This window comes from Oryctolagus cuniculus, chromosome 1 (genome assembly GCF_964237555.1).
Source record: "Oryctolagus cuniculus chromosome 1, mOryCun1.1, whole genome shotgun sequence".
Classification (NCBI taxonomy): domain Eukaryota; kingdom Metazoa; phylum Chordata; class Mammalia; order Lagomorpha; family Leporidae; genus Oryctolagus; species Oryctolagus cuniculus.
The window spans coordinates 33,297,186-33,322,673 of NC_091432.1; the positions used below are offsets into that span (position 1 = coordinate 33,297,186).

At 42.8% G+C, this 25,488-nt stretch overlaps 2 protein-coding genes across 14 annotated transcripts in view; one reads left to right on the plus strand and one right to left on the minus strand.

Annotated features, from left to right (window-relative positions):
- The window catches only part of CCDC73 (coiled-coil domain containing 73), a 153,404-nt gene extending 148,920 nt beyond the window's left edge, over positions 1-4,484 (plus strand). For all 13 annotated transcript variants that reach the window (XM_051825570.2, XM_070071699.1, XM_051825535.2 and 10 more), the window contains one exon: positions 3,756-4,484. In XM_051825570.2, the coding sequence (XP_051681530.1) occupies positions 3,756-3,974 (219 nt within the window). In that variant the 3' untranslated portion in view covers positions 3,975-4,484. The remainder of the gene's footprint in view (positions 1-3,755) is intronic.
- EIF3M (eukaryotic translation initiation factor 3 subunit M) lies at positions 4,289-24,387 on the minus strand. Its single transcript, XM_002709033.5, has 11 exons — positions 24,179-24,387; positions 20,716-20,848; positions 19,718-19,856; positions 19,321-19,444; positions 19,072-19,166; positions 13,398-13,481; positions 12,432-12,531; positions 10,619-10,700; positions 6,036-6,179; positions 4,947-5,007; positions 4,289-4,480 (listed from the first exon to the last, which is right to left on the minus strand). The coding sequence occupies exons 1-11, from the start codon at positions 24,218-24,220 to the stop codon at positions 4,360-4,362; spliced, it is 1,125 nt and encodes a 374-aa protein (XP_002709079.1). The 5' UTR covers positions 24,221-24,387; the 3' UTR covers positions 4,289-4,359.
- Between the last annotated feature and the right edge of the window lie 1,101 nt (positions 24,388-25,488).

A 25,488-nucleotide genomic window follows, 5' to 3' on the forward strand; every position in this document is an offset into this window, starting at 1 on the left:
TATTATTTATTTTTTAAATTGGGAAACCTTAAGCAAGATGGTGTCTTTCTTTTCTGGGGAACTAAAACAAAAATCTACACTTTCCATATTTTCCTAAGAGCAGCAGTAGAGTTTCAACTTGGTGTACACAAATGTGTATCTTTAAAATAGGGTAACTAAAGAGCAGTAAATTTGGATTGGAAAATGTAAGTTCTGACCTTGGCCACTGGATAAGTCATAAGATAAAAGCAAAAAGGAAGCTTGAGAGCATCAAAAGTAGACACCCGTTTTTAGTTAGGTTGAATGCTTACACTTTTAAGTCTTATTTTCAGTTTAAGAGCATGATGAATATTTTCCCCTCAAACACCCCATCTTGATAAATAAGGGAAGTTCTTTGTATCTAATTCCTAGTGTTATTTCTGCAATTAATATTTTTAAGAATTTATAGAATTTAGTTTTTCAAAGAAGCCTTCCCACATGTTGTAAGGTAAATAATTTTCAAGAGGAAAGTAACGCAAATGTGAAATTATTTTCCAAGGTCATTAAGACACAGTCTGCAGTGGACCTGGACTAGACGTCTTGGTCCTTAATCAAATGCTATATTACACTAGCTCAACTTAAATAATAGGATGTTTCTTCCTCCAAATGCTGGTTCACAGACAACAAACTGCTGGCTCATTTTCTAAGTGCTTACTACACTCTGCCAAGCGTTCCAAGCTTAGTGCACATTGTCAAGCTGGAGCTTAATTACCAACAATCATGTAATGTGGGCCAAATTCCAAAGTAGATCTGCAAGTACAGCTTTATGTTCAAAGCCATACCCATTCCTTTACATATTGTATATGGCTGCTTTTGTGCTTGCAATGACAGAATTAAACAGTTCTGAGAGGTCCCCAAACCTGAAAATATTTTACTGGCTCTTCACAGAAGTTGCCAACACTGCTGTAAATGAATTTTTGTGATGACTTGTAGCCAGAAAAAACTCAGGGCAGGTATTGGGTGCCAATCCATTCTCCTTATGGATTCATAGCAACTTGAAAATACAGTGTGGCTGGTGTCATGGCTCACTTGGCTAATCCTCCGTGTGCGGCACCGGCACCCCGGGTTCTGTCCCGGTTGCTCCTCTTCCAGTCTAGCTCTCTGCCGTGGCCTGGGAGCACAGTGGAGGATGGCCCAGGTCCTTGGGTCCTGCACCCGCATGGGAGACCAGGAGGAAGCACCTGGCTTTTGGTTTCGGATTGGCGCAGCGCGCCAGCCGTTAACAGCCATTTGGGAGGTGAACCAATGGAAGGAAGACCTTTCTCTCTAACTCTGCCTGTCAAAAACAAAACAAGGCCGGCGCCGCGGCTCAATAGGCTAATCCTCCGCCTAGCGGCGCCGGCACACCGGGTTCTAGTCCCGGTCGGGGCGCCGGATTCTGTCCCGGTTGCCCCTCTTCCAGGCCAGCCCTCTGCTGTGGCCAGGGAGTGCAGTGGAGGATGGCCCAGGTGCTTGGGCCCTGCACCCCATGGGAGACCAGGAAAAGCACCTGGCTCCTGGCTCCTGCCATCGGATCAGCGCGGTGCGCCGGCCGCAGCGCGCTGGCCGCGGCGGCCATTGGAGGGTGAACCAACGGCAAAGGAAGACCTTTCTCTCTGTCTCTCTCTCTCACTGTCCACTCTGCCTGTCAAAAAAATAAAAATAAAAAAAATAAAATAAAAAAAGAAAAAACAAAACAAAACAAAAACTCGTTCGGCAGCATATACACTAAAAAAAAAAAAAATACAGTGCAAGTTTTTTGCTTGTTTTGGAGGGAATCAGGTTGCTGACCTGCTACAATGTTGACTATCCAGGAATGAACACAGGAGAGGGCCCAGAGTAAGCAAAGCAGACCACTTATTTTACACAATGAATGAGGTTCAAAATTACATTTTCAAGTACAACCCCAGACTGAAATAAACAGATACCAAGCTAGAGAAAATTTTAGGCCAAAAATATCTAAGTGGGGTGGAAAGCAGAGCTGATAAATGTCTAAAGTGATCAGAAAGGAAGGAGCAAAGCTGTGTGGCAAGCTGACAACAGCTGGAACCAAAATAGGTGCAGTAGGCTGCAGGAACCTCAGTGCAGCTCACCAGGGCAAGGTTGAAATGCAAACCTTAGCTATCTGTATTGTATCTTCTCTAAGCCAACTCTACTCACTCCTCCCAGCACATGGGTAGTTAAGGGGAGATAAAAGCAGGTATATGCATGTCTCCTTCCTATCAATAGACTAAAGGTCAAAGAATCAGGATTTGAGGAAATTGCTGATTTGTACTTGGATGCCAAATACACCAAGCATTTTGATGGCAAAATAAGACCATTAAGTTAGATGTTCAATCCTTTCACCTGAAAATTAATAACTGAGGCTTACATTGACCTATTTCTCCCCTTCTTGGTGTACTGCATTAATTACTTAGAATCCCCTTTGGGTCTTAGGAGCTCAGAGAGGTATGATGGAATGCATATTTAGGCACAGTCATCCATTATCTTGCTTCTCTTACAGTATCTGGGAGCTAGAGGAGTTGATGGGGAAACTGAAGCCCACAGGTTAATAACTTGCTGAAGATCTCTGCTGACACTTTTGAAAAAACAGGCAGTCAGACAGTATGAGCAGGAGACAGAGGGAACTGGTGGCTGACTGTAGGATTTGGGGAGCCAAACAGAGGAATCCTTAGGGAACAATCATTAAGTTCTGAACATTTAAGCTCATTTTAATAAATTACATGATTCCACATTGAAATTGACATAATATAGAGATGTTTGTGGTTGGAATGTTGGTGATCTTAATGTAGTTCTTATCTTGCTCCATATGCTGAAGGCCATGTTATTTCCTTTCCAACTAAGAAACACCACCATTGTTATTTTAAATCAGTTTATCTCCATGGAAGGGAAGATTTTATCTGGGCTCTATTTGCAGACCATCAAGGATTTTTTTTCATGGATCCAGTTTTCTTTTTGATAGGGATACACTAAAAACATTCACTAGTAAGAGATAGTTAAATCACACACATCCATTAAAGGGAGTATTTTGTAAGCTGCTGGCAATTGTTTATGAAAACTAATGACCTAGGAAATCATTCAGAGGAAAAGGCAAGATACAAAGTTTTAAAGAATACTCAAATAGGCTAAAAATAAAAAACAGACTAGCAGCAGTAGTATCAAAATACTGACAGGTCTGTGACTGTAAATTGTTGTATACTTTTATTCTCTAAAGTTCCAGTATTTTACTACCTTAAAATGAAAAAGGTGGTTTTTTTAAACATGCAAGTATGACCCAAGGCAGCACCCTGGACGAACGCCAACTTCCAAATACCTCACTACTCTTTCCTGTTTCTTTAACAATGGTGCGCTGAAGCATTAGCGGAAGCATGAGTAAAAGGCAGTTTTTATAGTTTAGAAATTTTAATTTCCCCTAGTTTTGATAGAAGATACAAAACACAGACATGCATGGAACGGGAAGGGTAAAGACGACAAACTATTTTATCTGCATTGTTTTAAATATCTTTTAATGCAAGGTCAAGACCTTCTAGAAAACATTTATGGTATCCCTGGAATATATTAGATCTTGAAGAGCTTCTATGGAAGCCTACAAATTCATACTGTACAGTTTTCTGGTGCCAGAGGAAAGCAGTTACTGGGAATCAGCTAAGAAATTGGCCGCATTATCACCTGCCCAAGGTTGCAGAGACTGAATAGTTCCTGTGAAGCCAGCCTTTTGTGTTATAATTTCGTGCTTAAGACTACTTGATCTTTCCTAGGTGAACACAAAGCCTCTGAGTTCAGCTCTGCTACTAAGCCATTTGCAGGCAATCGAGAGTAAAGACCCCACTGACTTCGCTGCTGCTTCTGGTGAAGATAAGTGGCAGAGCCTGGTAACAAATCAAATCAATGAAATTGAGAAGTTCCTTGGCTTAGAAAATGACAGTCAGCCTAAAAAAAGAAAAGCAGAAGAGCTGATAGAAATTACAACAGATTAAAAAATAATGCTGGTAAGACTTCCAGTGGCGAAATGCTGTAGTAACAAATCTGAGGTAGCCTTTATGAATGAAAAGCCACCTACAGCTCTACAGGCCCTCACTTCTGCATTCTGTCCGGTGCGATGAAATCATACATCTACTCTGTCACTGAAAAGAGTTCTTTGAATTTGCAGGCTTTCTCTTTTATCCTTTTCCCAAGTGTGTGTTGCTCCTTCAGTATCCTTCCTCACAGAATAGAACTCAAGTGTTATTTCAGACAATCTACTTTCTAGCCTCTGCAGTTGGTGATTTAATAAATGCCCAGACTAGTCAAATTTTAGTTTATAATGTTTTACTATGATTTAGGTTTTCTCCCCCAACAGAACAAAATTATATGCATAAAAAATCAGGTATCAGAAAGACTCAAAAGGCTGTTTTTCACTTTGTTCAAGTTTTGTTTCCAGGCATTAAGTGTATCATACAGCTGTTGCCACTGCTGTTTTCCGAATGTCCGATGTGTGCTATGACTGAAAGTTGAAAAATTAAAAACAAAGTGTTAGTCAACCTTTTATCCTGGCATTCCTTTATAGTATTACACAATTGAATCTAGCTAAATAAGCAAAGATAAATATATAAAAATATGTAATTTAGAATTATAAGGTAATTTAAGAGTCAGATGCAGATGCTACTTCTTAAAGCTCTCTACTCTGTTGATCCTAAACCGTCCTTCTCCGGAACAACTATATAAAGCAGTCAGAAGTCATTAGTATTCTAGCCAGTGCTCAGCCATTAAATGAAATGTGCTGGAAAATAGGACTCTTTCATTAAATAAGCTAATCACATTCAGTCTGAACTTTAATAAAATTATGATAAATAGCAACTATTTAACTACAAGCAGTGGATAACAATACTCTAGTTCTCTAAACATTTAAGGGAAAGAGCCAGAACCAACTCAACTGTTCTACAAAACGCTGGGTAGTATTAAATGCTTACCTGACAACTACTTTTCTCTGAGTCTGATCAATTTTGCAGTAGACCATTTTAGTTCTTACCGCTGAAAAAAAGATGTTGTACATGTAGAAAATTTCCAAGCAAAACCTCACACTGTTGACAACATTTTGCAAACTGGCTGGCTAATAAAGCAATGCAATATGATCTAAACAAGGTCATGTATGTCCCAGAGCTGGTGGGCCAATCTATTAATATATAGTTTTTATTAGAGTTACAGGTATTCTTCCCAATAAGCTATTACTACTTCATAAGGCTGTTGGAATCTTAAGGTTCATTAACAAGAAACAGGACAGCTTACTAATCTTAACTGTACAATCCCCACCCTACCCCCACATACTCTTTCAAACCGAAAAAAAAAAATTTTTTTAATGGTTAAAATCACTGTATAATGCAATCTCTGGGGAAAGGTTCCATTTCTGAACTAATCATAAATTGCTAGCGGTTAACATCTGCAGATTTACTGAGTGTCAGACACTGTGCTCCACCTGTACTCACTCCTTTAATCCTCACAAGCACCAATGAACTACATTCCTGTTTCACAGAGGAAGGCCTGGTCTCAAACCCAGGGCCAACACTAAGATCTATGCTCTTCACCACTATGGCAGACTGACTGTAGGCCTTCTTCTATGTCATCTCAAGGAATAGAAAAGTCACCAAATATACATAGCAATGTGTATTTCCATGGAATTTTCACTTACTACAAATAAAGAATCTTGTTTTGTAGCATAAGACCTATTTCAACGTAAAAATTGTAGGTTTTGGGGAGGGCGTTTTGTGGTCAACACACCCGTGGTCCCCTATAGAAATGCCATTCCTGAAGCTCCTAATGCCAGCTTCTTGTCAATGCAAACCTTGGGAGGCAGCAAGTGATGGTTCAAGCAGTTGTGTACTGTCACCTACGTGGGAAGCTTGGAGTGCCTGGTTGGGGCAAAGCACCAGCTGGTGGTATCATATGGAGAGAGAAACAGTGAATGGGAGCTTGCTGTGTCTGCCTTTCAAAGAATTCTTAAAAATACTATGTTCACACACGCAAGAGGAATTCTAGAAATAAAAATGTTCTAATTTCCTTACCATCAATAACAAATGCTTCAACATCATCAGCTCCAATCTGGAGTTCTTGCTGCATTGTATCAAAAGAAATTTCCTTATTTTCTACTGCCATTCCCATAAAAGTAAGTAGTCTCATTTTTGCCATATTCTGTTCGTGTAATAGCCCTGAATAAACAAAAACAAACAAACAAAAAAAAACAGTGGTGCCTGATGAATACCCATAGTTAAGACCCACATAATGGCAACTCGAGTTAAACCGTGGATATGATTGTTTGAGCACTTATATAGAATAATTTTGACAAAACTTATATTTTCAGGCTATAAACTGAAGCTAACATAAGTTATGGACTATATAAAACCACTTTTCTAGAACTACTTAAAAAATAAATTAAAAAATTTTTAGACAGGCAGAGTGGACAGTGAGAGAGACAGAAAGGTCTTCCTTTTTCCATTGGTTCACTCCCCAATGGCCGCTGCAGCCAGCGCATGGCACTGAATCGGAAGCCAAGAGACAGGTGCCTCTCCTGGTCTCCCATGCAGATGCAGGGCCCAAGGTCCTAGACCATCCTCCACTGCACTCCTGGGCCACAGCAGAGAGCCGGCCAACAGAACTTTTTTTTTTGACAGGCAGAGTGGACAGTGAGAGAGAGAAAGGTCTTCCTTTGCCGTTGGTTCACCCTCCAATGGCCGCCGCGGCCGGCGCACCGCGCTGATCCGATGGCAGGAGCCAGATGCTTCTCCTGGTCTCCCATAGGGTGCAGGGCCCAAGCACTTGGGCCATCCTCCACTGCACTCCCTGGCCACAGCAGAGGGCTGGCCTGGAAGAGGGGCAACCGGGACAGAATCCGGTGCCCCGACTGGGACTAGAACCCGGTGTGCCGGCGCCGCAAGGCGGAGGATTAGCCTAGTGAGCCGTGGCACCGGCCAGAACTATTTTTTAAAAATTAGTGTAGTGGCCCACTCCGCGGCTCACTAGGCTAATCCTCTGCCTGTGGTGCCGGCACCCGGGGTTCTAGTCCCGGTTGGGGCGCCGGATTCTCTCCCGGATGCTCCTCTTCCATTCCAGCTCTCTGCTGTGGCCTGGGAAGACAGTGGAGGATGGCCCAAGTGCTTGGGCCCTGCACCTGCATGGGAGACCAGGAGAAGCACCTGGCTCCTGGGTTCGGATCAGCGCGGTGTGCCAGCTGCAGCAGCCATTGGGGGATGAACCAATGGAAAAGGAAGACCTTTCTGTTTCTAACTCTGCCTGTCCAAAAAAAAAAAAAAAAAAAAAAAAAGTGTAGTGCCACTGGTCACAGAATGAGCTTTGTAAATGATGTTTTTAGACCCTAAAACTTTATATAAGAACATATAATTTTAGGAAATTAAATCTACAACATTTCTTTCATAAGAACATTTGCTGTTTAGCTGAGTTGGTCTTCACTCAGAGCTGTTCTTTTAAATGCAAATGATTCCTCACCAATCCACTACTGGTTCTGTGTCACTATTACTAGTAAATGTGAAGCTTTAAAATATTTCCATAAAATTTTTCCATTTCCCTTCAGGTTACTTCAGACCTAGTACCTGCAAATTAAAACCGTCCAAGTGTATTTACCACTTAACACTTACAGGCCAGTAAATGTTTTGTACTAGATGAACAGGATCATTAACAGCGATTGTTCTTTATAAGGCAAAGGTAGAAAATTACACAAGTAACTCCAATTCTCCCTTAGAATTTGAAATGGAACATACTGTTACAATTATTTAGTTCACAAACAATTATCTGTCTTAGAAGGAAACTTAACCAATTACCTAGTTCTAGATTCTTTCAAAATAAAACTGAGTAAAGAGATTACATCACTGATTTATAGTCACAAAGTAGTAATGCAGGCCTAGAATACAGGTTCACTTAGTAAATAAATGGCTAGAAAAAGAAATTTATAAATCCTAAATATCCAAATTACAACATGGCCCTAAACAGAAGCAGAATTTTAACATGCTTGTTTTTATAAGTAATAAATTGCTATCAAAAGACTGATAAAATGAATCTAGAATTTTACACTCTTTTCTCTGAAGTTTCAAGTTAATGTAAAACTCAGCATATGATCAATTATGACCCTGTAGAAATTCAGAGCCTCAAACTTGTTTTGTTAAAAGTTATCTCCCTAAGCACTCTATAAAATTTGAAATTTATAATATATTAGTGGAAGATTAGGGAAGCCATTAATATAGTGCATGATCATGTTAATTAGCTGTAATTATGATGCAGGCTTCCTATTTGGCACAGATTCAACAAAAACATGATCATCATAACTCAAATGAATGAGGTACACAAGTAGGTATTGCTAACTGGTTTAATGGAAATCTACAAGCATCAAAAAATCAATTAGTGCACATTAACCCTAATTAACAAATGCAAATTAGATGCTGATTAACTTTCTGAAGCAAGAAGGTAGCAACTGAGTAACACCAGATTGCATGTGGACATGTTAGGGCAATTCACTTGACACAAGATAATGCTACTGTTGGCCTAAGTTGTCAGTGTTAATAAAAAAATGCTTCTACAAACTGACACCACCTGTGGAATCTGGACATTTGTAACCAGACTTTGAGCTGCAATAAATGTCTAATAATATCTAAAACCAACACTACCTCCCAAAAGCCTCTTACATAAACAAATTTCTAATTCAACATTAATTTGCACAGATGCTCAAGAAACAAAAAAGCAAATTAAGGAACTTGATTCCCCGTTGGCAAAATGCAATGTTAGGAAATTTTTTCCCCTACCAGAGAACAGGCATTAAACATTTCAAAAATTCTGTAACATTCCCAGTTTCTGTGGGCACATGTGAGGTTACTTCAAAATGTTCATGGAAAGCCAGAATGCAGTGTTTATTTTGGTGCATTTCTGAAATTCATGCACGTTTTTTATGAAGACCCTCAATCTATTTTACATGTTGAAATTTGCCTCTAAAAACACTTCAATTTCATATTTAAAATCACTACTGAAATAAACCAGAAGCCTTTCAAACTCTGAAAATTAAACTCTTAAGCCAGTGAAGTATGAGTTAAAGATCTGAAGGCAGTGGGTGCTTTGTTTCATAAAACTAGACTAAACCTTCAAAGATGAAGTCACAGTGTCATACTTCAATTTTAAAGTTATAAAAAATCTAATTTTATGGAAACATTTATTCATTACTAATATGTCAAAACCTTAATGCAGTAATAAAAAAATGTGCATCATTGAGCAATTTCTGCATTGTCACTGACCCTTGTCTTAAAATGCTGCAATATAGAAAACGCAATTTTAATGCATGCAATAGCTTATGAACTGGTGCTCCTTTGAAACAGTCAATTACACATCAATGGGGGAGTGTCAGAGTGTTAATTACTACTCCTCTTTCCTTGGTGCGTAAATAAAGAGGTTGCTGACATTAACATTCCATCACACAGCTCATGCCACAAAGCAAATTAACTGGGACAGAATGTGGCTTTCTGGGGTCTAGTGCACCTGGCAAAGCATTCTGCAGACACTATCTGCTGTATCTTGGTGTACTTCAAATGCCTTATGTTCAGAATACTTCAATCTTCCCCAATTCTAGTGACTGCACAGAATTTACAGGTGACAGGAATTAGTGACTGCCCAAATAAGGACTGAATATAACCAAAGTAGATTACAATTATACTCACTTATCTCAACCATGTAGACTAACAATTACACTTTAATGTACTTTGATTATTGCTTAGCAGGGAAACAGAGCACTTTAGTTTTAACTGCAGATTTTCTAAGTTTTCTCTTTGTAATTTTAGTATGTGAAAAACATGCTCCAGAAGGAAATTAAAATACTGAACATACATGGAGTTTGTACAATCAGGATGAGTGAGATTCAATTTAATTTGGCAAACATTTACTGAACTCAGATGCACTAGACAAAATTCATGCCGTCTCACATAAACTGAAGTTAGGAAAGTTTCTAGTATCATGATACTATCCATTTCAAATCCCCTTGGATCTTATTTAGCAAAGCTGTAGCTGTATATTCTATAACCTGTTAAATCTGGGGGAAGGCATGCATCTCCCAACCATAAAATATACTATCAGAATAGAAAATCTTTGTAAGATCTTTGAAATAAAGGGAGCAGTGGCACTGAAAATAAAAATCACCATGCATGTAAGGGATATGATCTTCTACAAAGAAACAATTTTGTAAATAGCTTCACAGAGTGCCTCCACTCATCCTACCATAGAAAAAAAAGCACTCCAAGAGTCACCATTATGATCAAAATAATGATCAAAATAACTGTACCACAGAGAATTATGATATAGTAGAACTGGAAGGTTCAACAAGCTGTTTTGGAGGGATAAAAAGGCACAACAGGTCATCTGACTAGTTTTACCCTCTGTTTATCACAAATGCCACCACCTGCACCTTCCTGCTTTCTGATGTCCAATTCACATTAATCTTTCAACCTGTCCACCTATGTTTGCCACTTCTACCATATACCACTCATGATAATCTCCAAATAAAGCCACAACCATATTTACTGGATCTCACAGTTCATAATTGTTCTAGAATAGCATGTTCCCATCTCTCTAGCCCTAAAAGAATAAACCCCAAACTTACCAAGTGAATCAATGAAGTCTTTATTATTCTGATAGAACTTGACATATGATGCCAATTTAGCACTGACAAAAATGGTTAAAAGCTAAATAAGAAAAAAAGATACCATCAATATACAAAACATTTATACTCAAAATACTAAGGCACTAAAATAATACAACTACATTTCTTTTCATGCAGAAATACCAATATGTTTCATCAAATTACTACTCAAAACTATTTGATCTCACATGACTCACTTTAAAATTGAAATCAGCAGGGGCTGGCACTGGTTCCTGTCCTGGCTATTCAACTTCTGATCCAGCTCCCTACTGATGGCCTGGAAAAAGCCAAAGATGGCCCAGGTGTTCGGGCCCCTGACACCACGTGTGAGACCCAGGTGAAATTCCTGGCTTTGGCCTGCCCCAGTGCTGGCCATTGCAGCCATCTGGGGAGTGAACCAGCAGAGAGGGGATCGATCAATCTCTGTTTCTCCCTCTATCTACAACTCTTCCAAAAAATAAAATGGGGGCCGGCGCTGTGGCACAGTGGGTAAAGCTGTCGCCTGCAGTGCTGGCATCCCACACGGGTACCGGTTCAAGACCCGGCTGCTCCATTTCTGATCTGCTCTCTGCTATGGCCTGGGAAGGCAGTGGAAGATGGCCCAAGTCCTTGGGCCACTGCACCTGTGTGGGAAGACCTGGAGGAGGCTCCTGACTCCTGGCTTCTGATCAGCACAGCTCCGGCCATTGCGGCCAATTGGGGAGTGAATCAGCGGATGGAAGACTTCTCTCTTTGCCTCTCCAGTCTCTGTGTAACTGACTTTAAAGTAAATAATTTTTTTTTTTTTTTTTTTGACAGGCAGAGTGGACAGTGAGAGAGAGAGACAGAGAGAAAGGTCTTCCATTGCCATTGGTTCACCCTCCAATGGCCGCCGCGGTCGGCGCGCTGCGGCCGGCGCACCGCGCTGATCCGATGGCAGGAGCCAGGAGCCAGGTGCTTTTCCTGGTCTCCCATGGGGTGCAGGGCCCAAGCACCTGGGCCATCCTCCACTGCACTCCCTGGCCACAGCAGAGGGCTGGCCTGGAAGAGGGGCAACCGGGACAGAATCCGGCGCCCCGACCGGGACTAGAACCTAGTGTGTCGGCGCCGCTAGGCGGAGGATTAGCCTAGTGAGCCGCGGCGCCGGCCCAAAGTAAATAAATCTTTAAAAAAAAAATGTTTTGTATCCACACAAAAGATGGTAAATAATGGCATAGTTCAAATGGAAAATAATTTATACTTTTACTTGAATAGTGTGTTCTTTCTAAACATTTTATTTGACAGTGTCAGGCAAAGATCTCCCATCTGCTGGTTCATTCCCCAAAATGTTCTTAGAAGCTGGGGTCTGGTCCAGACCAGAGCCAGGAACTCCATCTGGGTCTCCCATATGGATGGCAGGAACCCAACCACCTGAGCCATTACCTGCTGCTTCCCAAGAGCAGGAAGCTGGAAGCGGGAGGGGGAGCTGGGGCCCATGTACCTAGGGGACAGAGGTTTCTCAAGTGGCATTTCATGTGTTACACTAAATGCCTGCCCCAGCTAGCGACATTAAGTAACTACAAGAACTCTGTGTATCATCTAAGTCCATAACGGCCAGGCAAATAAGGACATGAAAGAAAAGGACTATGTCGAGAAAAGCTGGTCCTACTACAATCTGTTCTTAATACAGAAAGCATAAGTAGTTCTTATCTTTCCAGATCTCTCCAACAGTCCTGTTTATTAATGCAGAAGGAGTACAACTTCAGTAAGATTTAGGAAAACAAACATTTGTCACATCGGAAGCTAAACTACTTACATCATGAATAAGCTCGCCTTCCAAAAACTTGACTGGTTTCAAAGTAAGAAGATGGTCAAAAAGAAATGCATTTGGGTCTTTCAGTGCTCGTACAATACACCTTAATCAGAAAACAAACAAAAAATCTCAGATACTTGAAATCCTGGCTCTTAACTGACATTTTGCAAATCAAAAAAGATATTTTACTGAATTATATACACGGCATATAACAAGCCACAAAATGGGGTTAAAACAGGCCAATAAATCTATCAGGTACAATATACAAAATGAAATAGCTTTAAAGAAAAACTTGAGCTGGAGAGAAAACACTAAGGTAATCAAACAGCGACAGCACCTTACCATATGCCAGACACTAACAGCTTTGTGTGCATTATACTTCAATATCCCTTACAACTCAGCATTCTTATGAACATTTACCAATGATGAAACGTGTTTAGAAGGAACAATTCACTTGCCTAATAGCAAGTGCTTATTAAGGAGGCAGAGGAAGCCTGAAGTCCAAGACCACCACCACCACCAGCCTCTCTATATAACTCCTATCACATATAGGTCTGCGTGAGGCAGTTGCCATTTCAGATTCTATTCTTATCGTTACTAGTAAAGATCCACGACTGTTACAGTCCTCACTGTCTTTAGCAATGACTTGATTTTTAGCAGGTCACCAACTTTTCACCACCTACATACTTTAATCCTGGCCTAGTGAGGTTTACTTCTTAGGTTGGGATTATTATCCCCATACCAACAGTAATCCATATAGTAACTCAAACTATAAATATCCCATGGCTATTTCTCATGCAATCTATGGTTCTTCCAATGTCAAATCTTGAATTTTCATACCTACATCAGAATCACCAGGGAACACAGTGAATCAAATGCCTGCAGCTCACTAGTGGTTGCAAACATGACGTTAGCTATGTAACTAAATTCCATAGCTCATCTCTTCATTAGAGCAATGTTTACCGTTACCTGTGGGCATCAACTCGAGCCTGGGAAGCATTATCCTCTGTGTAACTTCCAAGTAATTCCACCATGACTTTTGAAGCAGCATCACTAAAAAGAAATAATGCTTTAGAAGTTTGAAAATACTGTTACCATCACTCATTCATTTAAAAACATTTACTAAATGTCAGGTACTGTGCCGATGATACATGTTATATTTTATGGTGACCAAGAGAAATAGTCACCATGCTTTAAAAAATTATGGAATTTCCCTGGGAAAAAAAACAAAAACAAAAACAAACAAAAAAAAACACTAAGAAAAAATAACTGATGAATAAATCCTGTGAAGGAAATGAATAGTGAAATGAGGGCTAGGCCGGCGCCGCGGCTCACTAGGCTAATCCTCCGCCTAGCGGCGCCGACACACTAGGTTCTAGTCCCGGTTGGGGCGCCGGATTCTGTCCCGGTTGCCCCTCTTCCAGGCCAGCTCTCTGCTGTGGCCAGGGAGTGCAGTGGAGGATGGCCCAAGTGCTTGGGCCCTGCACCCCATGGGAGACCAGGAGAAGCACCTGGCTCCTGGCTCCTGCCATCGGATCAGCGCGGTGCACCGGCCACAGCGCGCCGGCCGCAGCGGCCATTGGAGGGTGAACCAACGGCAAAAGGAAGACCTTTCTCTCTGTCTGTCTCTCTCACTGTCCACTCTGCCTGTCAAAAAAAAAAAAAAAAAAAAAAAAAAAAAAAGGGCTAAACATAGAAAGGAGGTGGCTAGTTTATATATAACGAGCTTTCAAGAGAAAGCGCGTACGCTGAGACCTAAAGAATTTAACACCTTTTGCATCCTCTTCCTGGTCATGAAAAGAAGTGGAAGTGGGAAGAGGGGATAAATAAAATGACTTTCTAAGCAGAAGACAGACCATGTAGAAAGGCCCTGTCTTAACCACTACACCAACCCACCCCTTCCACGAACTTCCTTTAGTCCCCATATTATTTTCCAGGAGCTTGCTTTCTTTAAAAGAAAAATCAGTCACATTTAGGAACATTCACACGCCTAGCAGTGTTAGATATTGTTCCAGTAAGAGCAAAATCCCTGATGTCATTAAACTTTCATACTAGTGGGCAGAGATACCAAATGGTATGTACATGTCTGTTAATAAATGCAAAAGGGAAATAATAAAACACAGATGAGAAAAACAAGGGAGTGGGGGCACTGCCGTCTATGCAGGGCAGCAAAGGAAGGCCTTTCTGATGAAATGATAGAGCAGAAAGGGAGAAATGCAGATGCCTGGGAGAAGTATTCAAAAGAAGCACCAGTTCGAGTCCCAGCTACTCCACTTCTGATCCAGCACTCCACTAATGTGCTTGGGAAAGCAGCAGCAGATGGCCCAAGTGCTTGGGCCCTACACCATGTGGTAGAACTCTGGCCACTGCAGCCATTCGGAGAGTGAACCATAAGATGGAAGAGCTCTTTCTCCTCTTTTTCTCTCTGTAACTCTGCCTTTCAAATATATAAATATCTTAAAAAAATCAAAAAACAAAATCTACCACCAGTGCTAAGGCTGAAGCTGGCTGGCTTTCCTTTTTATTGTGAATGAAACCACTAGAGGGTTCTGAGTAGAGGGAGGCATAAACTGATCTTCCATATGAAACAACTTTCTAGCAATTTAATACAAATGGTTTGGGGGTCAGCACTGTGGCATCCCATATGGGTGCTGGTTTGAGTCCCAGCTGCTCCATTTCCAATCCAGCTCTCTGCTATGGCCTGGGAAAGCAGTGGAAGAGGCCCAAATCCTTGGGCCCCTGCACCTTCGTGGAAGACCCAGAAGCAGCTCCTGGCTCTTAGCTTTGGATCAGTGCAGCTCCGCCCACCATCTGGGCCATCTGGGGAGTGAACCAGCAGATGGATGACCTATTTCTTTCTCTGCCTTTCAAATAAATAAATAAATAAATATTACAATAATAAATGGTTTGGCGACAAAGACTCAAACAGGGACTGGATAAGAAGCTACTTTTGTATTCATCGTAAGAAATGATGGTGGCTTAAACCATATGATCACAACACAAATAGTGAAAAGTTGGCCTGACTTCAGATTTATTTAGAACTGACAGATTTGCTGATGGATTCAAAGTGGGAGATCTGCTCCACTTCCCATCCACCTCTCTGCTATTGGCCAGCGAAAAGCAGTGGAAGATGGCCCAAATCCTTGAGCCCCTGCACCTATGTGGGAGACCCGGATGAAGCTCCTGGCTCCTTCAGCCTGGTCCAGTCCCACCCACTGTGGAGTGAATCAGCAGACAAAAGATGCCTCTCTCTCTATTTTCCCACCTCCCTCGCTCCCCTTCTCTCTGTAACTGCCTTTCAAATGAATAAATATTTTTTAAAAACCTGAAAACCATCAACATACATATGCTATCCCAAGGCATGAGACTGAATGAGCTCACTGTGATAGCACTGAGCGCCTCCAGACCACTGGGAAGAAGTGTAGATGAACTGTTGAGCTGCAAGACTGGGAAGCACCACCAGCATTTTTTAGCATGTGATGGCATGGATGCAAAGTGTCTAACAACACAAAGAAATAGCCCATCCAAAGTGCACATGGCCCTCAGCCTCCCCAAAAATCATAAGACACCCCCAAAATTCTACACAAAACAGTAATGCAGAAGAAATGTAATATGGGAGGGTAAGAGTCAGGGAAGATGAGGAGGAACCCACAAATGAGCTGTGGATGAGGTAGACAGGAGAAAAGTCACACTAGCCAACTGAAGAAAGTGTTTCAAAAAGGAAGAGTAATCTTCTGTGATAAACGCTGCAAATATTTGCTAGTGTGTTACCATCAGGACGTCTATTACAGTCCATATGCATACTCAAACCCTATCTTGGTTTGAGAAGTAGCTTTAGAATGTTAGTTACTTCCTTTCTGCAACTTGTGGGTAAGAACCACCAATAAGGAGTCAGTATAGTGCTTTTGAGAGACCATTCACTTAACTCTTGCTATGGTATATTGTTATAACTGCCTTTTTTTTTATTTGTGTTAATCTCTTATGGAGCTTAATTTATAAATTAACATTTTCATAGGTGTGTATGTATAGGAAAAAAGTCCATAAAAGGGCACTTCAAGAAATTAGTGGGGGTGGGTACTGTGGTGCAGCAGGTTAAAGCCCTGGCCTGAAGCACCAGCATCCCATAGGGGCACCGGTTTGAGACTCAGCTGCTCCACTTCCAATCCAGCTCTCTGCTGTGGCCTAGGAAAGCAGTGGAGGATGGCCCAGGTCCTTGGGCCCCTGCACCCGTGTGGGAGACCCGGAGGAAGCTCCTGGCTTTGGATGGGTGCAGCACCGGCTGTTGTTGTGGCCAACTGGGGAGTGAACCATCGGATGGAAGACCCCTCTCTCTCTCTCTCTCTCTTGTCTCTGAATAAGTCTGACTTTCAAATAAATAAATCTTGGGAAAAAATAAATAAATTAGTGAAAAAAATCTAGCATTGAATTTGTTTATCTTGGTACACAACTTTTCATAAAACATTGAAAATTGTTATTTTGAAAAAACTATGCATGGATTTTAACATTTTTTGCACCAAAATAAACTAATACTTTACACAATTTTTATTTTTCTTTTAAATTAGATGGATGATTAATCTCTGGCTTTCAATCAGTTCATGCTCCAAATGTCTGCAACAGTCACTAGCCCAAACCCAAGAGCCTGAACTCAATCCAGGTCTCCCACAAGGTAAGCAGAGACCCAAGTACTCAAGCCGTTATCTACTGCCTCCCTGAGTAGTAAGGGAAGTTAGACTGCAGGCAGAGAACCTGTGACTCCAATATGCGATGCAGGAAACCCAAGAAGTGATTTCACTGCACAGTTTTAATTACATTTTTCCACAAACTTTTTGAAGTGCCTTTGAACAGAATTCAGCATTACCCAGTTTCAGGGGTCTTGGAATGTATTCCCCACGGTATTAGAGGACTACTACAATGTATCCCTTATATTTCCTATAAAATTTTCAACAACCCTGAGTAAGTACTGCTGTTTCCACTTTGAAGTTGGAAACTAAGGTACAGACATGTAGAAAACACAAGATATGAATCCCAGTACTGACTCCACAGCCTGCATATTTAAAGTCTGGATTAAATTATGAATTCTTCCTGAACTATTTTTTATGTCCTCCATTAGAAATGGTCTTTGTTATAAACTTACTTTTACTCAACCTGGCAGGAATGCTGTTACACAAGTATGTCCACACCTAACATACAGTATCCACTGCTGCAGAGATAGGCAAGAACCCCAACTTCTTTATGACAAAACGTTCTAACAAATCTGAACATTTCCTACTGTATGCAGTGGTGCACAAAATCTTACATCATGTAGCAAAACAGAATCATACTGAGGCTGGTGTTGTGGCGCAGCATGTTAAGATGCTGCTTGTGAGGGACCAAGTGCTGTGGTGTAGTGGGTAAAGCTGCTGCCTACAGTGCCGGCATCCCATATGGATGGCGGTTCACATCCCAGCTGCTCCACTTCTGATCCAGCTCTCTGCTATGGTGTGGGAAAGCAGTGGAAGACGGCCCAAGTCCCTAGGCCTCTATATCTGCATGGGAGACAGAAAGAAGCTCCAGGCTCCTGGCTTCGGAACGGCCCAGCCCTGGCCGTTACGGCCATTTGGGGAGTGAACCAGCAGATGGAAGACCTCTCTCTCTGCCATTCAAAAATAAATCTTAAAAAAAAAAGATGCCACTTGTGATGCCAGCATCCCCTATCAGGGTGCTGGCTTGAGTCCTGACTACCGCACTTCAGATTCAGCCTCCTGTTTACATGTGCGGGAGGAGATGGCCCAGGTATTTGGGTTCCTGCCACCCTCACAGGAGACCTGGAGTTCCTGGCTCCTGGCTCCTGTATGGCCCAGATTTGACTGTAGAAGGCATATGGGGAGTGAAACAATGCAAGACGTCTGTTATTCTGCATTTCAAATAAACTAATCTTTAATATGTCTATATATAATTAATCTTGCTGATCCTAATATATTAAACGTTCTAGCTATAAAAGCCAGTATAAAATTTGTGTGAAACAACTGAAGACTGATTCTAAAAGTAGTTCACCACTATGTGAAAAAAATTAAACAGCTATATGAAAAGCCAGGATGTTCTTTCAAAAAAAGAAACAGTATTAATTCTATAAACTATCAAACCTACTATCTGGCAGGCATCCTAAAACTGAGTAATTTGGGGCATAAACTTTGTTGGGTGAATATGAGCCTTAGAAACCCAAGACAATGCACAAGAACAGAAGGCACTCATGTAGTCCAATCTGCATGGTCTCGTCTCGGGCCCTGTTTACACAAGACTTTGACTGTGGTAACTTGATTGATGGCAACTCCCCACCTTAAGCAGAAGGGCTAGCACTACCCTGTACTAAGACATCAAAGCAACATGAAATAACTTAGCCTAATGCTATATACAGCTTTGGGATTAAGAACTGTGCTATTTTTAAAGCAAAAGCACGTTTTGCTTTTTAAAAAGTTTGAAGACAGGAGAAACTACTTTAATCTTTGCAGCTATCTTTAACTTAGCAGGTGAAGTTTACAGAAACAGATTTATAGCAACTCTGGAGAACAAAGTAGAGTAAAATTACTGGCCCTACTTGTCTTTCAAAACCAACTGCACCTACTTATACTGCCTGTGAGGTTGTGAGTTCATTGCTTCTGAGTACCTTTTCTTACAATCCACGAGTGCCTCATAAAGAAGCCTTAAAAGGGTGTGTTTCTTCTCAGTGGTGAGATTCCAGTCAGAAATCCATTTTCTAACCTGTGACAAGGTTCACAAAGGGAGAACATTTAGTAACCAATGAACTTATTCGTGCAATTTCAAACATTCAGAATACACATACGTATTTGCTGCCTATTTTAGCTATACAACTGTTTCTTACAGCAGAACAACTATCCCACAGTCACTCACTCACCTGATCCAGCTCAGTTGGAATGTACTGGATGGCCCCACAAGACGCTGCCACTTTAATGAGGCTGCAATACACCGTGTATCTTACAGGAGTATTCTTATCCATTCCATGGAAAAGGTTGCTTAGCCTGGTAAACAAGAAGTAAACCAATGTCTGAGATCAACCTCGGTTTTTAGATGAGTTACCTGCCACCACAACAAACCTGGGACAGGTACTATTAGTAATTCCACATTACAGAGAAGGGAACTGGGGCATGGAAACACACTGAGGCTTGCCCAAGGTCACAGCTAAGAGCCACCGCTGACAGTCAAGCTCCAACACTTCCTGCACCTAATCATTTCCAAAGGCAATGACATGAAGATACTCCCCTGAAGAGCCAAGCCGCTTTTAGTTAACTCACAGCTGCAGTCTCAGAGACGGGCGTTCCCCTTCCCGAAACTTGACCAGCTTTTCACACAGGCTTTCAATCAAAGCTTCTTGCTTGTCTGGTTCCAGGATCAAAAGCAGGGATACCACGCTGTTCATCACACTTTCCACATCTACCCAAGTATTGAAAACACAGTCAGCAGTGATGCTATAATATCCAATGTATCCAGTTAAAAATGTTATTTCCAGTGTTTCAATGCAATGAAGATTATTAAATGTAAGACACTTTAAAAAGATGGAATGTGGCTACTGCCAGACAGTTCTAGAGCCCACATTTCCTTCAATAGAGAACAGCAAAAATATAGTACACATGAATTCAAATTAACCTACTTCCATTACATAGTTAAGCTAAGGAAAGCATTTTTGTGCATTATACTAAAGAGAACTGTAATCTAAAATTTGCTTTCCAACCAGTGAGGCAGATTACTGGTTTACATGTCTATACACACACTTTCAGTGGCATTACATTCAGTCATCTGGAAGTTAGCGGTGAGGTTTTATCGGGGGATGCTGTCTCAGCTGATGAACTTTGTCCTACATACAGAAAATTATTTACAAATGAAAGCTGTCAACTTTCTAATTTGGTCATTCATTTTCAAGTATTAGAGACATTACTCAATATGCCAGTTTTAATTTCAAGATTCAGAATTTTCAAAATTTCTCATAAATAGGGAATCCACCCAATAATTAAAGGGCTTTAGGATTCCTTGAAATTAAATCCCATTCGATACTGATCTAAACCTTGTGAGCAGGACAAACAGTTTGAAACTGTCAAGATTTAATGTGTGTAATTAATGACACAGAAATGTTAAGAGGTTTTCCAAAATAGGCTTCCTTCGTGGGTCTAACAGATATCTTTGCATATGCAAAGATAAAACTAGTTTAAAATCTGAAACACAAGACACAAATTCTAAGAAAATCTGAAAACTAGGTTATGATTAGTAAGAGATACAAGGAAGTTAAGAAACAAACCTTTATCATCTTCCTTCAAACACACATCACAGGCTTCAATAATTTGGGCTAAATCCACATGAAGTCCACCTTCTGAGTTCTCTTCCGAGATCTCAGCTCCTTTAGATTTCAGGTAAGCACGGAGTTCAGCAGCCTGTGGAATCAAGCAGGGCTGTATTACTCTGTACAGCCTTTAAGAAGGAAATATACAATGTGTGTATCTAGAAACCTGATTATGACCACCAAAAGCTCAAACCAAGTCTCTCCTACATGTGGACAACTAAAATGCACAAATTGTACTTTTAACTACCACCTCACTTCAGGCTAGAGTGAAGGGCTCCTCCTCCACCAGGCCCAGGGCTCCACAGACACCCTGCAGCCAACAGGGATCACCTCCCCAGGTTCTTTGGTCTCACCTGCACCTTGCCGGACCTCCAGTATAGATCAAAAGCCTTTATATAATCCAGGTTTTTTTTCCGGGGGGAGGGGGGAGGACTAGAGAGAAGAAACCAATGTGACTTGGTAAATTCAACTTTTCTGGAAAGTAATGAATCTTTTATTGTTCAAGTGTATATGTAAACACAGGTACTAGAAAAATTATAGACATTTTCTAAGCAAGAGGGTAATGATATGTTGAGTACTGAGAATCTATTCAAGATAAAGCATTTTGGGGGATATAAAAAGATAATGCTTGTGAATGTTGCCTTGAATACAATATTTGTGTCGAATTACATCTATGAAACAAATGCCAAATGCAGGCCCAGGCCAGAAAGCCCCTTTGTATATATTAAAGGCACAGGTCCCATACCACATGACGTCATCCAGACATAGTACCTACACATCTCTACCAATGCCTTCCTTTGAGAGCTTGGTGTTTACTGTTGCCAAACAGGAATCCAGATGGCTTTTTTTTTTTTTTTTTTTTTTTTTGACAGGCAGAGTGGATAGTGAGAGAGAGAGAGAGAGAGAGAAAGGTCTTCCTTTTGCCATTGGTTCACCCTCCAATGGCTGCCCCAGCCGGCGCGCTGCGCACCGCAGCCAGCGCACCACGCTGATCCGAAGCCAGGAGCCAGGTACTTATCCTGGTCTCCCATGGGGTGCAGGGCCCAAGGACTTGGGCCATCCTCCACTGCACTCCCTGGAAGAGGGGCAACTGGGACAGAATCCAGCGCCCTGACCGGGACTAGAACCCGGTGTGCTGGCGCCGCAAGGCGGAGGATTAGCCTATTGAGCTGCAGTGCCGGCCTCAGATGGCTTTTAAGATAACAAAAATGAAGAAGTCAAACAGGCAGATGAAAGAATACCACCTGTAAATGTGCAAGTATCACATTTTCTAGATTACACACACAAACAGGGGGAGACCATGATTTTTAAACCCCATAAGTACGTTTAGAAACCCCACAAAAATACATTAAAACTGTAGATCCAATAGTGCTATCCTTTAACATAAGAGTTGTATTACAAGCAAGATTCAAAACAAGTATCACCATTATCAGAGACAACAAAAATATGACTGAACAGCCAGGCACGCTCCCCAACAGTCAGGACACCCACATCCAGAGTGCCTGTGAGTCCCAGCGACTGCACTTCTGGCCCAGCTGCCTGCTGGCGTGCTCCCTGTGTAAAGTAGCAGGAGATGGCTGCAGTCTATGGCACCCTGGCAGCTAGAAAACCTGGATTGTGCTCCAGGCTCCTGTCTTTGACCTAGGCCAGTCCTAGCTGTTGCAGGCATTCCGGGAGTGAATAGACAGAGTATCTCTGCCTCCCTCTGCACAGTTCAAATAAAGTAACTTTTTAAATACTAGAATGCATGCTTCTTCATGAAGGAAACATACAATTTGATTGAAATAAAATTAAAGGCATTTGTTCACTTCCTAATTTGTAGACAGAAAGCAAACTCTCCCAGGCCAGCACTGTGGCACAGCGGGTTAACGCCGACCTGCAGTGCTGCCATCCCATATGGGTGCCAGTTTGAGTCCCAGCTGTTCCACCTCCCATCTAGCTCTCTGCTATGGCCTGGGAAAGCAGTAGAAGATGGCCCAGGTCCTTGGGCCCCTGTACCCATGTGGGACACCTGGAAGAAGCTCCTGGCTTTGTATCAGCACAGCTCCGGCCGTCGTGGCCAATTGGGGAGTGAACCAGCGGATGGAGGACGACCTCTCTCTCTGCCTCTCCTCTCTCTGTGTAACTCTGATTTTCAAATAAAGAAATAAATCTTAAAAAAAAAAAAAAGCAAACTTTCCGAGAACTATTGAACAGTTTACTGTTTTTATGCTATCCTCACTAGCTAACAAGTGGTTATGGACCAGTACAAGCAACGGAAAGCAAGTACAGGGAAAGAACTGCCCATTTTTCAACTCTAACCAAGCTGAAAATTTGAGCAGTTGAACTCTGGAAGGAATTGGTATTTTCCTGAAAGGAACAGCTGGTGTGAAACGGATGCGTTCTAAGAACAGTAGCAGAGCCTTAAAAAGGGCCACTTAAAATAAGATCAATGACAAGAACTTCCTCCATCAGGTTCCTTACAGTATGTATGTAACTTCTTTTTCAGGAACTTAACAGCCGATTGTTGGCAAAATGCTTGGTTTTTTTGGTCTTTCATTTTCCTTTCTGTGCTCACCTCCCTCCTTACCCTTGGCATTTCTCGTTGCTTTATCTATCCCCTTCTTACTTTTCAGAGGTGTAGGACTGCATTCCTACCATGAGAGGAAAAAAAAGTCCTACCTACAATTCTAGATGTTAGATCAGAATGAAGCTATGAAAAACAAAATTTCCACATTCTAGTAGTAGAAAAAAATGACAAGCTTATACTACTTCACAGAGTTGTTAGCTATAAAAAATTAAAGACTATGTAATGGCATGTTGGGTTTAATTCCCACCAACTAAACTTTTATTACGGGGGAAATTGTAAACATCGGCTCTGCACATCAAAGAGCAAACTCCAGTCAATTTAAAAATATCAGAATCGCCCACTAAGCGCTATGGAGCGGACACTTGCACAGGGTTACAGAACAATTCCCACTCGTGCACAAGGACGAGTGAAAACACACGGGCCAGCCCTGCCTCTGTGACTGCACAACCCCAAATGCATTCTGATCGTCACCACGCGATGACCTTTGCCGGACTGCTCCTGTGGGCTACCGACTCGCCACCTCCCACAGCGGCGGCGGCTGCTGCACTCGGAAGACGGAAGCAGACACCGTTCCTCGTCAGAAACTTCTCGGCCGTCCGACAGCAGGCTAGCAGAGTCCCGACGCCGACCAGGAAGCGGGCTGGCGGGCCTCGCCGGCCAGCAGCCCCGGGACGCGTGTCCCCGCCTGCCTCGCCGCCTCTCTACGCCTGCACCTACGCGACGGGCGCCCCGGAGTGGGCTCCGCAGGGCGGCGTCGCGTCCGCCCGGCCCCAGCTCGGCCGCGGTCCCTCACGCCCGAGACGTCCCCCCCCCACTCCACCCCGGCGGCACCCGCGGCGCCCGGGAGCACACCTGGTCTTCCTCACTGATGTCGATGAAGGCCGGGACGCTCATGGCGAAGGCCCGGGAACCGCGGACGCTCCACTCGCAAACCACGCCGACCGGAAAAGGGAGCAAAGCCGCGCGGCGGCTCCGCAAACTGCTTCCGGGTCAGCGGGCCCGGGTCCTAGTGGGGCAGGGCCGCGGAAGCCAATCCCAGGGCGTACGACAGCTGAGGCTTGGGGGCGTGGCGGACGCGCTGGGCGGGGCTCGTGGGCGGGACCTGCTGGGCTTCGTATCCGGGATTCCTCCCTGCGGTGTCACCATCCTGAGCCCTGCAAGTGTAAGCCTATTGGGCAGTGAAAATGACTTGTGCGAGAACAAGAACTGCCAGGAGCAGCTGCGGGGCCCTGCCTCGGTGTCCACACCGCCCAGGCTGTGGAACCCGCTCTGGGCGGCCCCAAGACAGCCTTCGCGCAGGCCACTCTCATTTGAAGGCACACACGGAACGCAAACCGCTAACAAGGAATTCGGAAGGCAGCCCAGGGTGCATCGTGCTTTTACAGCAAGGACTCAAGCGATGGAATCCCAGCTGCATCGCTCGAGGGCCACTGCCTATAAACTTCCGGGTTTGCGTTTCCCTTTGGGTACTTACCTGGTTCGAAGGAAAAAACCCTAAGACAGGTTCAGCTTAACAGTTTCGCTGAGCAACGAACGATTTGGAAACTTAGCAGCCCTCAGAACCAGAACAGCTCTGGCCTGTAGCTCGGTCCGGCAGCATTTATGGTCAGAGAACGGAAATGAGGGACAGACGCCTTGATTGGCAACAGCTAGGTGCTTTGCTTTATTGGTGTTAGGTGATCACCTGACATTGCCTGACGCTCAGTTTCGATTGGTGTAAGAGTGTACTAAAGTCTTTCACGTAGTCCTTTGGCAGTTCCTCTTATGAGGCCTGGAGGAGAGGGGCCATCCTCAGGTCACACTGCTCAATTTGACAACTTCATGGGGTTGTGAGGAATAAGCAAATTAAAGTAGAAAGCACTTAGAACAGGTGAGCACGGTATTAGCTCTTATTAAATAATACTGTGTGGGACACGTTACGTAGCGCTATTAAGATAAACACAGAGGCCAGCGCCACAGCTCAACAGGCTGATCCTCCACCTTGCGGCGCCGGCACACCAGGTTCTAGTCCTGGTCGGGGCGCCGGATTCTGTCCCGGTTGCCCCTCTTCCAGGCCAGCTCTCTGCTGTGGCCAGGGAGTGCAGTGGAGGATGGCCCAAGTGCTTGGGCCCTGCACCCCATGGGAGACCAGGAGAAGCACCTGGCTCCTGCCATCGGTTCAG

Bases quoted from the DNA above. Each gene is read 5' to 3' on its own strand.
- EIF3M (XM_002709033.5), bottom strand. From the start codon at position 24,220: ATGAGCGTCCCGGCCTTCATCGACATCAGTGAGGAAGACCAG. The intron at 19,445-19,717 runs GTGAGTTAACTA...CTTGTTTACCAG, and splicing joins CCGTCTCTGAGACTGCAGCT to GCTAAGCAACCTTTTCCATG. The intron at 13,482-19,071 runs GTACTCAGAAGC...ATTTCTTTTTAG, and splicing joins CTCGTGGATTGTAAGAAAAG to TGATGCTGCTTCAAAAGTCA.